The sequence below is a fragment of the Lemur catta genome, chromosome 13 (assembly GCF_020740605.2).
Source record: "Lemur catta isolate mLemCat1 chromosome 13, mLemCat1.pri, whole genome shotgun sequence".
Taxonomy (NCBI): domain Eukaryota; kingdom Metazoa; phylum Chordata; class Mammalia; order Primates; family Lemuridae; genus Lemur; species Lemur catta.
The window spans coordinates 70,801,821-70,816,858 of NC_059140.1; the positions used below are offsets into that span (position 1 = coordinate 70,801,821).

General features: G+C 37.9%; 1 protein-coding gene across 1 annotated transcript in view; it reads left to right on the forward strand.

Annotated features, from left to right (window-relative positions):
* DCLK1 (doublecortin like kinase 1) overlaps positions 1–15,038 on the forward strand; it is a 307,997-nt gene that overhangs the window by 237,350 nt on the left and 55,609 nt on the right. Inside the window, exons 7-8 of the mRNA XM_045567186.1 lie at positions 10,529–10,613; positions 13,547–13,655. Of these exons, the coding sequence (XP_045423142.1) occupies positions 10,529–10,613; positions 13,547–13,655 (194 nt within the window). The remainder of the gene's footprint in view (positions 1–10,528; positions 10,614–13,546; positions 13,656–15,038) is intronic.

Consider the following 15,038-nt stretch of genomic DNA (forward strand, 5'->3'; position numbering starts at 1 on the left):
TAAGCATTAGGAACTTTCCTTGTTTTTGTTGTCAAGTAAATTTTATTTTTTATTAAAGTTATCTGGAAACAGCATGAGTATAGCTTAAGCTCTATGCCAACATGAAAAACTTGTCCAGTGGCATTGCTATAATATTCTTCATGTCCAATGGACTACAGTCATTTATGTAATTTTTCAAATGTGCCAAGGCTGAAGCTAGGATTTTTTTTTCTCACATGCAGAGCTAAAAAAAAGTTTGTCTGGACTTTTTCCAAAAAATCAATTTGAAAAGCAAAATTATCTTAAATGGTGCTGTATAAATTAGGCCCAGAATATTAAAATCTCCATTCTGATAAATCCTGGATCTTGCTGGTGTTTTGGAAATTTCCATATGCAAAACTCCTTTTGTGTTAAACCAAGTAAGTCTATAATTATAACCCGTTGTTAAACATTAACCTACTAATTCTGCTCTTCTAGTCCTCTGTTTTAAACATTGTAGTCAGCTTTGCTTAGAAATAAAATAATTTTAAAATCTGAATGTTAAAAATTAATTTAATGTGTATGGTCTGTTGTATTTAAGCCATAGCCTAGTGATCATTTACTTTTACTAGTTCAAACACTAACAATTTAAGACTTGTGAAGCATGCTTTTGATATTCTCCAGGCTTGACATATCTCAGTAGGTGATAAATTAAAAATGTTTGATGCCATTTGGAGGATTTTACATGAATTTTTTTTTTTCAAATTTTGCTTGAAAACTGAATTTAAAAGCGTTTGATTCAAGATGGAGAGAAGTTCAGTTGTCATACACTGTTCTAAATGTTATTGATTTATCTACTTGATAAATTGTTCAACTAGCAAATTTTACCATCTGGTTTGTAGTTACATATGTTACCATCTCACTTTACAAGTGAATAAAATATTCCAACCAAAAGAAGAAGAAGAAGAAGAAACGTCCAGGCAATCTAACAGCATTTGAAAACTTAGCCTTATAATAATTAGTGCCTCATTATCCTGTCTGTTGGAGAGAAAGACACTTCTCTGGCAGGTTATTTGAGAACTGCAAACTGAACCATTCCATCTTGAAAGAACAGTTCATAATAATACCTGTTCCAGACTACAGGTTTTAAAACTGTTTCCAATAGAAATGACCAGAGACTCCTGCTGAGATCAAAAGGCTGCTTTGTTTTAGCTGAAACAGTAAACATCTGTGAGGTTGCCTGTGCTGGTGTCTGTTTTAGTTATGTCTTTGTAAAATGCATTACTTAATACAGTCGAGTCCATAAAAGATTAGTATGTATTTGACTAAACTGTCAAAAATGCAAAGAAAGCAGTGGAACAGTTAATTTAAATCTGGTGGGGTCAGACGGTCCAGAACAAAAATAAATTCCAATAATTTTAACATCCCTGCACTGTCAATCTTATGGACAACTGCTGCTTAGAAAAGCCCAATAAATGCTATTTGTTCTGGATAAGTGGCAGATATTGCCAATTGATATAAAGCCCCTGGCTTTGTTTAGACACGGCAAAAAGAAACTGGACTTGTACTAATTGCCGATAGATATCATGGCCAACTTTCCATTAAAGCAGTTCCAAGGGAAATGCTATTCTCCAGCATTTAATCTTTTGAACATATGATTTTTATTAAAGGACTGTTCAGGGGATATATATATCATTTACTTTTTGAAACTGAAGTCCCTCAGAGATTGAAACACCACACCATTTATAGACTTTGAGATCTCTTTCTATGCAGGGCATAATTCTATTATACTAAAGAAGAAATAAAAAATTCTTAGCAACAAACCAGAAGTTTTCAGTTCATTGGTGAAACTGAATTGGTGATTTATAGGCACTTAAGATTTACTTGTAGAATTCTTTATAAAAAATTAGGTACTGAATTTTAAAGTTGTTCTACTGAGCAGGAGAGCACTTCAGCAAAAGCCGTGCATTTTTGTCCTTATGGTAATCCTTAAATGTGTTTTGAAGACATCGTGCTGTAGTTGAAAGTTTGACACTTTTTCATTTGCACTCACTTTTTTTCTTTGAGCTAGACATTCTAGAAGAAGATATTAGAAATATTCTCCTGCTTTCAGCATTTTAGAAATGCGAAACTTTAAGGTGTGAAGTTCAGTATGAACTCAAAAGACTGTGGTTCTAGAAGCCACGTGGTGTGTTCCTCTTTGTCTTGCTCAATCACCTAAGCAGGAGGGAACATATATTGGCTGTGTGCTCATCTAAATATTAAGAAACCAAATAACATTTTCTAAAAATATTTGACCCAGCATTGATGTACTGTATGTGTTCCCTGCTTTAACCAGCAGGGGTATTCTGGCTGCATCCATTGCAGATCTATACACGATTGGGCTCTTTTTCTTTTTTTCTACTTAAAAACAGTGAATTCTACAAGCCACGTTTCTTAATAAAAGCAAATGAAAATATAGAATAATATTCCTGAAAAATAATTGCATATATTTTAACTAGTGGACTGCTAAATTTTTCATATGTGGCCATATATCTATACAGGTGTGTGGGTATTTATGTAAATTTGCTGGGCTTGGTGTGTACATGGGTCTGCTTCTGTATTTGTGTATGTGTACAGACCATAAACAGTGAAGTATGGTATTTGTGATACAGCCTTATAAGTTACTGGCTCTTGTGGAATTGTATGACATGAAATCTTCATGTCATAAAGTGTGACTCTGTGACATATTAATTGGGGCACATTTAAGTTCAAGAGCAGTGTGCTAAACTAGTATGGCAAATGGCTCCAAATATTCGTATGTACTGATTTATCAAAACAATGAAGTCTAGATAAACAAAAAATTTGAAATCCAGCCAAATCCAATATTGTGTTAACTATTAAATATAACTACACATTATTGCTTAATATTGTTATGTCTTGGTGCTCAATTATTAAAATGATTGAATACTCTGATTTTTTTCTATAGTGTGTCAGTGACTTGTAGTGATTGTCAATCAATATTCACTAAAAAAGAAACATTGAGTTGTGAGTAGTCAAGTATTATGTTGAAACATAAATAGAAGACAATTCAGAGTATATTTGATTTGAAGTAAATTTAATAACAAAGCCAGATAACCTGTAAGGCAATTCTGTATGTTCTTTCAAAACACTATTCTAAACTGTTGACAAATTTTGAATATACTTGCTATATGTGTGTATATATCTACATAAATATATATACACTTGAAAATGTTAATTGAATGAATTACTCCATATGCATACTTTTGCTCATTTATGCATATTTGCATTAGCCTTGGTAGCATCTCTAATTGTGCATGTTAGTGACAACTGTATTTGACTGAGCTATCCCACAGAGGTATAGTGTGAAAATTAGAGATATACTGAATACAACATACCAATTGCCTGAGATAGTGTGTTATACTGTCAGCTGAAAAATATTTGTAATTTGTGCCTGTAATGCATGTGGAAAAAGTACGAAATCAGAGGCCCTCAGCGTAACTTTTAAGGGTGCATGACGTATGGTGTCTTTAAAATGTGGTTCATTTTAGTAAAGATGATGGATAAATTTCAAGATAGTATAAATGATGCATGTAATACATGAATGTTTGTATTATATATGGCCACAAAATGTCTTTGAAGACAGGGTAGGAGATATCTGAAGGTCACAGGTGAATAACTATGAATGTTAATTTTCTTGTGATTTTTTTTTTTTTTTGAAGAGTTTGTGCTCTTCAACAAGCAAAGAATTGAGTTTATTTTTTCTAAGGACTCTTACTTTGAAATACACTATGAATGTTGTAAATTTGGCTCCAATTTTTATAAAGAAGTTACATACTTTCTGCTTACAGTTTGAGTTGCTTGGATGTGCATTCTTCTCTTAAAAAACCAGTTGGTGTTAAAATGTTTTAAACAGCAATGTATTTTTTAATCCATCCATCGAGTCCATCAGCGGAGTTTTGTAGAACTAAAGTTGATGAAATGTTTCATTTAACTACCCAGTTTTGAAAGTTCCATCACTTTGTGCTGTGGTTTCATTGTAAAATGTATCTTGTGTTTCACACTGGACCATGTTATTCCTCTTGAAGTTAACTCTGTGACACCTAACACCTTAGAATAACTATATAATAAACAGGAAAAACTGCCTATGTTGTTCAGTGAGTTTCTTTCAGAAAGTTTGATAAACAGACACTGAAATTAAAATGACCGTGTGGGGTCAGAGTTACCTCCATAATCATGTATATGGCATTCTTGTGTTGTAAATAGCATCAGCAAGTGACACTTGAGTTACTGCAGAATGGTACCACATGACATCTAAAGTATAAAATACTGGCAGTAACAACAAAATAAGATTATCTGATGAAGAATTCTGTTTTAGTTGTTTGTATTAAAATCAGTAATATACCTTCCTCTCAGGATTGCCTTAAGGATGAATTTGTCAGACTTACTGGTAACTGGTTGAAAAAAAATTAACATGCATTTTTAAAAGCATACTAGATGTTTCCCAGGTTTGAAGGCATTTTTCCCGAGATCATCTAATTTGCAGGAAAAAAAATGTGCATGTGTATGTGTATATGTCTGTGTGTGTATGTATACATGCTATTTACTTTAATATCACTGAATAATTAAATACATAAAAATTTTAAAATATAATGAAATTAATTAATTAAATAAATAATAATAAAATATTATTCCCCAACTTTCATTTAGAACAAAAAAATCATAATCTATTTCATTTATGATATGATAGGATATAAGGGAAGAGAAAAAATTCTGCTAGTCAAGTTAGAAAAAATATTTCACATTAAATTTATTATAGAAGTTCAGAATTCTGGTTTTACTAAGATTTTTAGTAGATTTACTTTAATCTTAAAATTATAGTTTGCTTTAATTGGTTCTTTTTATTATTTGCATAACTGAAATGTAATCAATCAATGTCCTTAGCAATAATGGTACAATTGGAGGGAATGTTTCCAAATTTATAAAAATTCCAAATTGTGTTTATACTTTCTTTCTTTGTTTTTTTTTTTTTTATCTGTTATGTCACCTGGGCTAGAGCGTCATCATAGCTCACTGTAACCTCAGACTCCTGGGCTTGAGTGATCCTCTTGCTTCAGCCTCCCGAGTAGCTGGGACTGCAAGCATGCCCTCCCATCCCTGGCTAATTTTTCTACTTTTTGCAGAGACAGGGTCTTGCTCTTGCTCAGGCTGGTCTCAAACTCCTGAGTTCAGGCAATCCTCCTGCATTGGCTTCCCAAAATGCTAGGATTACAGGCATGAACCACTGCACATAGCCTAAACTTTTTAAATATAACTAGAGTTTAAAATAAAATGTAGCAGGTGCCTGGAAGAGTCATGAGTTTCCCTCATTATAGATTGGAAATCCCATTTGAGAAGTAAATCATGGAAAAATTATTCTATCCAAAGTAAATACACTAGATGGCTTCCTGGCCCCCTTCCAAACTATGATTTCATGAAGAGTAACTTATGAGAGGAGGCATGTGGCTATCCAATGGTACAGTCTCTTCAGAACAAATAGCTCAGATTACAAATTTATACATCTTAGCCTGAGTATAGTGACTGGACAGTAGATGCAAGTATAGATCTAGTTGCAACTGAATGTATTTATTTTTGAAATCTTAGCTCTCGTGGCTTCACTAACATAGATGTAATACCATTGTTTCCATTTTCATTTTCTCTTCCTCTCAGTAAACCAACTTCATGAGTAACAGTTCTTCTGTCTTTCAAAAAATGTAACCAAATCTTTATGACAACATTTTACATTTTTCAGTATCTGTTCTTAGTTTTGCTCATGCTTGTCTGTGCTGTAAACTTTATTTACATTGAACATGCTATGAAGGGTGCAGACAAAGGAATTTGGAAAAAGGAGTTCCCTTTGTGCCTTGTTTCAAACAATGGAGCCTTATTAGTAATTGCAGATTGATGCCATCAATTTATTATTCCATACTCACCTGGGAAGTAAATAAATGTATGGCTTTTCTACATCACATAGAACCTTATGGGACTGAAGCTTTCCACACCAAGATTATTATTTAATTTTGTTATATGAGGTCATCATTAGAGCTTCTGTAGACCTAAAGTTGTGATCGTCACCAAGACAACTGTTTGAATTTGTTAAATATTTATTAGTTGTGTTTCCTTTATAAAATTGATCTAGCAATGATGTGACAGTGACTACTTGATTTCTAAATTCTTTGGAACCATTTTCCAAAGCAGTATAAATTCAACAAAGTAATAACTATATGCCATGACAAAATGTGAAGTGGAAAAAGTGAAATTATCCAGCCAAAGCTAAAGTTATCTGGGGAGATTTTCTACCTTTATTAGATCAATTTTATCTATTGGATATTTTCAAAATCTTTATACATTGTGGACCCCAGATGAGTGGCAACATTTATACAAATGACAGGAGTAAACTCTTACCATTTAAAATGAGCTGTTTTTCACTACATAGTCATCAGATACGTCTTGGTAAAATGTGGTTAGAGCTGTTATGTCAGTTTTCTCACTTACTTCAAAAGGTGTGATATGTTCTCCATCTGTTATATGATCTCAAGCTAAATAGCTACACTTAGGATGTGTTCTTACTTAGGGCCGTGCTTTTATGAAGGTATGCCATAAAAGCATCCAGGTGCCGGCAACCTGCCCAAATGGTTCCCATTAAATCAGCTTGGGGGTGATGATATTTAAAATGTCACATTTCTCAGAGCAGCTAATTGCTTTAAATTCCAAAATAACTACGTTTCGTACTGTACACCCGGATGCCTTGGAATTGAAGCAAACATAAAATCTTATCAGCATGTAGACTATAAAATGGTGTATCTATCTGTTCAGAAAACCAAATAGGTAAATCGGTTTCCTTTATAAGCAATCAGAAATACAGGTGGGCTTTTCAGCTTCTGCTGGTCATAAACAAAGGCTGATTAATCTTACTAGGTTAATTCTAAAGAACAAGAACTTACACATTTTTCCTTTACTATGTTCAAAATCCTTCAATCAGACTATGGATAATAATCAACACATTCCAGCAAGGTCCGAGTTAGTGTATTTAGGTAGATTAGTAACAACCATACTCAAAGAGCCACGCTGATTCCTGAAATGACTTCAACTAGGGGAGAGAGCAAAAACGTTAGGTGACCAAATCAGAATCCAAAAAGTAACAGGCTAGAAGGATACGAATGTAACAGAGATAACGTTTAACATGTGTAAACGTGAAGTCCTGGACTTGATCCAAAACAACTCTCAAATACAGATCAGGGAGACATTACACACCTGTGAGCTCAGTGTAAGGTTAAAATACTATGGCTCCATCCATAGTATTTTGGATGTGAAAGAAAGAAAACTCTGTTCTTCTCTGCTCTGTGCTGGTCAGAGCACACCTAGAATATTGTATTCAGTTTTGAGCACCAGCTTGAAAGAGAGATACTGACAGCTAGCGTGCGTCCACAGGGGTGAGAGGGTCATGGAGTCCTGCCCCACGACAAGACAGTCATCCAGAGAAACTGGGAACATTCAAATGGAAAAACACAGAAGGAGCCCGATAGCTATTTCCAAATACCTGAAGCACTGTCATGGGAGAAATGGATTAGACCTGGACCGGGTGACTGTAGAGATGAGAGATTGGACCAATAAATGGAAAATGCAGGGGGACATCATTTCAACATAACTTAAAGTAGAACTTCCTATACTTTGCTTCCCATTAACAATGAAAAGCTGCCTCAGGAAGCAGAGTGTTCAGTACTGGAGGTGTTCAGACAGAAGCCATCTGATCGTCAGCCAGGGTTTCTGCAGAGGGGAATTTAGTCTCTGGATGGAAGTGGGTGGAATAGGTAATATTTAAGGTCTAACCCAGTCCCTGAAATTCTGTGAGTCCATGAATGGTCATTGTCTTGGAAAAATATTCAGTGTTAACTGTCTGATTTCTTTGGGAAAAAGAAGAAATAACACCATTTGTAGTTTAATATGTTTATTTTACTCTATTTCAGCATAATAAATAAAATGAGAACTTTTAATTTTCAGAGTTACCCTGCTTGTCAGTAAATATGTTTTTCTCTTAAAATCGTCTGTCATCTGTTACTCTCAGACAGCAGGAAATTTGAAGTGACTTGGGGTACATTTGCAAAAGCACAAAGCTGAGAATAAGCAGTCATAAACATAAGCAAACTTGTATTAACCATACTTATTTTTTTTAAAAAACAGAGCCTAGAAACCTTGAGAAGTTTTTGTTCATAAAGCAGAGAAAACACAGCTGGCATTGTGGCAAGAGTTCAGGGTATCAGCCATTTGGTGGCACTGTTGAAAATGCAATTCATTTGGTTGATAACGCAGTTAGTGAATAATACCCAGCAAGTTTATAGAATGTTACAGTTTAAAAGATGTTTTCATATATCTTGGATCAGAGCTCTGTATTGAATATCTGATGCTCTTATTAAAAGAATAAGCTTTTGGATTTGAGTATCTAAATTGTGGACATCTTTGCTAGGAAACACACTACTGGTCTATTAATTTGGGTGCTTGATGGAAGAATGTGTCTTTGTATTCTGAAATTTAAAATACCACATGACAAGGCAGCACCTGCCACCCCAAACCACAATGTGTCTACTTTATTAAACACCATTTGTGATGCTGCTGGAGGAAGCTCAAGGACCAGAAAGCCCCGAAGAGGTCTACATTTTAGACATTTCCTTAGTGCTTTTCTGCTTGGAACACCATTATGTCTACAGCAAAAACAATGACACAAGGGATAAAGGATCTCACTGTTCTGGAAAACACACCTTCTCAAATGAGGTTATGTTAATGTTTATTTTCTCCAGTCATCGACGTAATAAATCTCCCTTGTCTTGGCCTCATATTGCAATATTATAAATACAAGGTTTTCACAGACATCCAGCCATTAAAGTCAGCAGAGCATGGCCTAGAAGCTCATACGTTTACAGTCCCTTCAACAGAGGGGGTTATGAATACATAGTTAGCGTCACACTAAGAAAACCTCTGTTTCAACATTCCGATCTGAATCCCTCTTTCTAGCCTGCCCTGTGACAAATGTGTGCTGCTGGTCACAAAAGGTGGCTGGATGAGAGAAGATGGAAAAATAGCTCAAGTCATCAGGCTTATTGAGGGGGGATTTTTATGATATTGGAAAATAATGGGCACATTGCACAAACTGTGTGGCAATCACGGGTATACAAGAATAATCACACAACTTCTAGAATGTTCTGTGGGAAAGCAGATGCATTATAACTATTACTTTAACTTTCATCCCCATGGTGTCAACTGTCAGCTTGGATGGGCCTGCCAATGGGACATGCTCATGTTAGTCACACCGAGGTGCTTGACTCAGATGGCCCTGCAGTGATGTAGGTAGAACTTCCCCAACTATATTAATTTCTTTAATGAAAACTAAAATCTTTGCATGTCCTATGCAGGATACTCTTGGGCACAATGAAATTATATAAAATCTCTCTTCCCTCCCACTTCATGCACAGTTAAGGCTGGATGGAATGGGGAGGAGGTTGAAGGGACACAGGGAAGCAGAGGAAAAATAGGTCAACGCTGCTTCTCGCCACCTCTTCATTGTTAACTCAACTACAGATGCTCTCTCCCTTCTCTCTGCTCCACAGACAGCCGGCACCTGAGCCCCTGCTGCCCCTCAGCGCCTCCCGTCAGGCCAACCACGTGGATTAACCCAGGGAAACAGAAGGAAGATCTTTTAGGACAAGCTGTGTTCACTATTTAGAAATAGCATGGAAATGTGCAAATTGTTTTCTCAAGAAATAGATGCAGAGCTGGAAAAATTCATTGTTAAAGTACTGCCCCACAGCCAGTCATGATATTAAATATTTGGTATTGTTCGGTCCTCTGAGCTCTCTGATACAGTTGTTACCCTGTTTGCTCTCGTGGGTCTTGGGTCAAAATTCATGAATAATAATGAGGACATCAACAGGCCTAGGCTTTTATTATTGTCTTTACCTCAGACGTATTATGTAACATTTAACAAACCGGTAACTTGCTTAGTGTTTGTGTCTTTACCTCAAAGTGGAATTAACAAATCTACTCTTTGACCTTTCTCCCAAAGTTGTGGTAAGGCCGAATATTTGTTTCTTAGGATATTTTATAAAAACAACCTGAAGAGAAATTTTGCTCTATTGTAAGACTAGGATGAAGTAGTGGATAGATCAGAATGGTGCCACTTTGAGGCCTATTTGCTGATAGACTGTGGAAGAGTGAGGTGAGATGCCTAAAATCTGTGAAACCCTAACAGTGGGCTGAAGGATGCTAATTTTGAGAAAAAGGAATAAGAAGTCATGGAACATTCAAGTTTATGATAATTAGCCTGATCCTGTTACCACAACCTATTATTAGTGAACGGAGGGAGGGAGGGAGACGTGGCCCTTATGGAATATCCCGAGGACCTCTATTTCCAAGCATTAATACCAAATCCTCCCTGGTAGTGGGCGAAGCCACCTCCCGAGCTTCCCGGCTGTGTGTAGCAATGGAGACTGGGGCACTCTGACCCAGTTTTTTATTCTCTGTTCCTGTCCCCTCACAGAGCTCTCAGCATGGCGGCTCCTCTACCTCACTTGCGTCCACCAAAGTCTGCAGCTCGATGGACGAGAACGATGGCCCTGGAGAAGGTGATGAGCTTGGGACTTGGTATCTGAGGAGGCAGAGGATGGGTTGGCTAAATTTGCTCCAAAAAACCGTAACTTGTCAAGCAGAATGCCATGGACAAGCCTGAACAGCTCTTGAGGGCTGATGGCAAGAGGATAGGGTTGCATGTGGCTCCCTCCAGGGACTGGTGTCCACTCTGTGGGAATGAGAAGAGAGAGATGCCCCAATCTGGAGATGTCTCACATCCTTCTTAGGATACGTCTAAGTATCCTAAAAAGGCTAGCTATTTCCTGCTGTGGAAATGAGAGCAGATAATTGCTGCTTTTGTTTTCCCAAACAATGTTCACTTTTATTATTGTTTTTTTTTGTTTGTTTTTGTTTTTTTTTTTTTTTTGAGACAGAATCTCACTCTGTTGCCCAGGCTAGAGTGCTGTGGCATCAGCCTAGTTCACAGCAACCTCCAATTCGTGGGCTCAAGCGATCCTACTGCCTCAGCCTCCCGAGTAGCTGGGACTACAGGCATGTGTCACCATGCCCGGCTAATTTTTTTCTATATATATTTTTAGCTGTCCATATAATTTCTTTTTATTTTTAGTAGAGACGGGGTCTCGCTCTTGCTCAGGCTGGTCTCAAACTCCTGAGCTCAAACAATCTGCCCGCCTCGGCCTCCCAGAGTGCTAGGATTACAAGCGTGAGCCACTGTGCCCGGCCTATGTTCACTTTTAGTGTATTAAAGACAATTTACTGTCTTGACTGTTCCAGTCCCACAGATGTATTCTAACTTAAGATATGAAAGTATGACTTTATAAAAAGGATTAATTGGCGGCAATTTCAAAAATATCCCTGAGCTCATTGACTTCAGTGTTGTGGTCAAATGACCTGGATTCCAGAACTGACTTTTCACTAACTCACTGGATTGTTTTGGACAAGGCTCTTCAACTCTCCACATCGTAGTTCCACTTCCATAAAACATAGGTTGTAATATGTAACTATTTCCTCCCTGAGGGTTGTCATCAGGCTCAAATCAATTATGGGAAAGTATTTGGAAAAGTACAAAAGTGATACAGTCAAGCTACAGTTAACGAATCAGTTCCTCTTAATTGTCTTAAGTGATATGATTCAATTTTTCCCCAAAAAGTACCCTTTGGGGGAAGCACTTTTATTATGTTAAATGAGATATGTGATTTACATAATAATTATTTCCTGCCTACCATGCAATATTACCATGCAATAGGAGACGTTTTTACATTTCCAGAACTATGAAATTCAGCCACCTAGAAGTCTGTTTTGTTCTAATGTGTTATGTATTCCCCTAATGAAATGAAATGATTCTTGACCTAAGCCTTTGGCTTGGTCTTCTTAGCCAGAAGCCTAAAAGGTACCTTTTATCAATCCCTAAGCAAAAAATCTCAAGCCATGTGCTTTGGATGGGTGTCTCAGCAAATGTTCCCACTGGAAATAAATATCCCAGGGATATTTACTTTTTTTACCCATGGAGTGAAGAACCTTAAGATTGTGTCATCTGGGAGATGTTTTGTAAATGTGGATGCTTTGCAGTAGACAAAAATCCCCAGGCTGAGTCCCGCAAACAGAGGCAAGATCGTGGCTTCTTTGGGGGTGAGGTGGGGGGGGCCTGGCCCAGGCCATCACTTTATTCTGGAGGCCACCGAGATGGTTGATAGTGGGGTAAGAGTGGAATGTCACCTATAAGGAGGTGAAGCCAAGGACAAATGCCAAGGACAAAAGTAGTGGCAGCGAGTGTGCTGTTTGTTCAACACTTTCCAGAAATTGCCTCCACTCTAGAATCCAGAGTGATGCAGACCCAGCATCATCACAAAGCAAGAATGAAGGCTCTAATGCAGGTATCTGACCATTGCAAGTCTGCGTTTGTCCTTCTGCAACAATACAGCGTCAATGTGAATACAAAAATCACCAAGAAAGCCCATTCACTGCCTAAGGTTTTAATTTTATTTTGAGGAGAAATGTTCAGGCTTGGTTTATGATGAAAGGTCAAAAGAGGAGCACATTTAGAAAACACACGAGGCTTCCATCACATTTTGTATTCAGGTTGCCTGAGGGAGAGAGCTAGGATTTATAACTTTAAAGCATGTACATTTTAGAGCCCCGCTATAAAAGGCTTTTTACACCCCTAAGATGTTAAAGGTTATCCAGCATATTTATGTGACTTAAGTGTGGCTTATTTAGTTTTATGGTCTTAGATATTTAAAGTATTATTAGGCATTTGTAAAATATTTCAAAATGCATTTTCAGGGGGAAAATGTGTTGTGTTAGTGGCACTAACATAATTGAAACTACAAAACTGTTCCGTTCACAGACATAATAGATATTATAATTTTAACTCGACATCTGCTACACAGGTTGCTGGTGAGAACATTTGTCTGAAATCTGCTCACTGAGACTGGGGAGGGGTGGCCATCAGGGCTCGGTTGGTAAGGAATTTTACGGAGATCTCCATTTCAGGATGTAGTAAAGCTGAGTGTCCAAACAGCAGGCATTTTTTCATGCTTGTACAATGCCAAACAGCCCAGAGTCTCTTGCGAACTGCATTTTCCTCCCGCGCCATACGTAGGAATGTCATTTCTCTGTACACAGTGGGTACTCAGTAAATGTTATTGATCAAGTTGCATGAAGTGGAAAGAGCAAAACTTCCTCCGCACTTCCTTCCTTCCCCACTGCAGCAGAAAACCTAAGTTGCTCTCGCATGGGTGGGGGTAGATTCCCAGACATTTCCTTTGAGTTTATCATTTGTCTTAGTAAAAACTGTTGAGTATATACAATTTCAGCGAGGGAGGGTGACAGTTGCCTCACTGTACCGAAAAATGATAGATTGATTCTGAATCAGTTCCAGTCTATTAGATGATACTTCTAAATGTTTCCTTGTGCAACATCTGTGTTCCCTTTTCTACCAATAAAAAAGTATTAATGATTCTTTCAGAAGTGTCGGAAGAAGGCTTCCAGATTCCAGCCACAATAACAGAGCGATATAAGGTCGGAAGAACAATAGGAGATGGAAACTTTGCTGTTGTCAAGGAATGTGTGGAAAGGTGAGAAGGATATCATTTGCATTGAACTTTAAAGGTAACATTTGGCGTTACGTTTTCCAAGATTGTTTCTCTATTTGCGGTCTGTGACACATACAGAATAATTTATTGTCTCAACCCCAGATGCAAAAAAATTTTTTACAAAAAGAAAAGCCCATCTAACAGATTTGAAAAATGTAGTGGTTCCTGAAGATAGTCTATAAATTAAGGACTTTGATTTTTTTTTCAAATGTACTCAGCAAAATTTTGCCAGCTCTTTCAGGTAAGTCTTTTTATTTTGTTAAAAAAAAACATATAAAGTAGTTTCTCTCCACATACTTTTTCTGGCATATTTTGTAAAGGTCAGATCATTCTCGTATAGAGTTTATGTCTGCAAAGTGTACTATCATAAATTACATACATACAATAACCTTGAAGAGCTTTAAAATGCATATATACCGCCCCCAACAAAAGTAGTATTTAATACATTAAAATGTATTAAAATGAATGAGCCAGGTACTCTGTGGGCCAAAGGGAACGGTTTAACCCCTGGGTTCTTGATAACTAACTGAGGACAGTAGCTGGTGGCCACTAGATGGAGAAGGGACAGCTAATAAAGTGACAGCCCAGACTAAGGCAGCCTCAAACCTGGATTTCTTTTTAGGAGCAGTTGCTTGCTTTAGGGGGCCTGGTCAGCCAGCCACTGCTTCTCAGAGCTGGGTGGGAAGGGTATTGAAAAGTCAGGGGGAACTTGCCTCGTTCCTTGAGAGACTGTGTCCTCTGGCTTTCTGGGGGCTGGCGTGGGGTGTACGCACTTGCCTATTGCTTTGTCTGTGCCCACAATGGGGCTGGACACCCTATCAGCTCCTCACCACTCTGTAAGAATCACGTTCTACACTCCACTCAGAGCAGATGACTGGATCTAGAAAACAGACAAGAAAGCTTTAGCCTAGAAGATCCAGACCTTGTTCTCTTCCACGGGCTTTGATTTAGAAGCATGGATTCTTGCCATATTAGAGCTGGACATCTACCAGGGCCTCAGATGCCATGAGGGCTCTCAGTTTGGCCAGTATCCACTCATGTGCTCCGTGTACCCCTTGCCACTTTTTAGAAGGTGCTTCCCCAGCTGAGATCATGGAACCCTCCTTAAGCTACCCTTGGGCAGGGGAGCTCACACTTTGCCCCACCCCACCGTGTCAGCTAGGCTGGGATACTCCCAACAGTGACAGAGACCCATGGGGCGGGACTAATAGGCAGCTGGAAGAATCCCTCAGTCGATGCTGCCGGGCCACCTTTCTCCTCTCTTCCTCTCATTCCTCCACCACTGAGCTGGACCATTTGGTGCACGGGTGCCACACATAGGCAATGTCCCATCACATTCCTGGGCCTCACACTTTCCAGAACAGA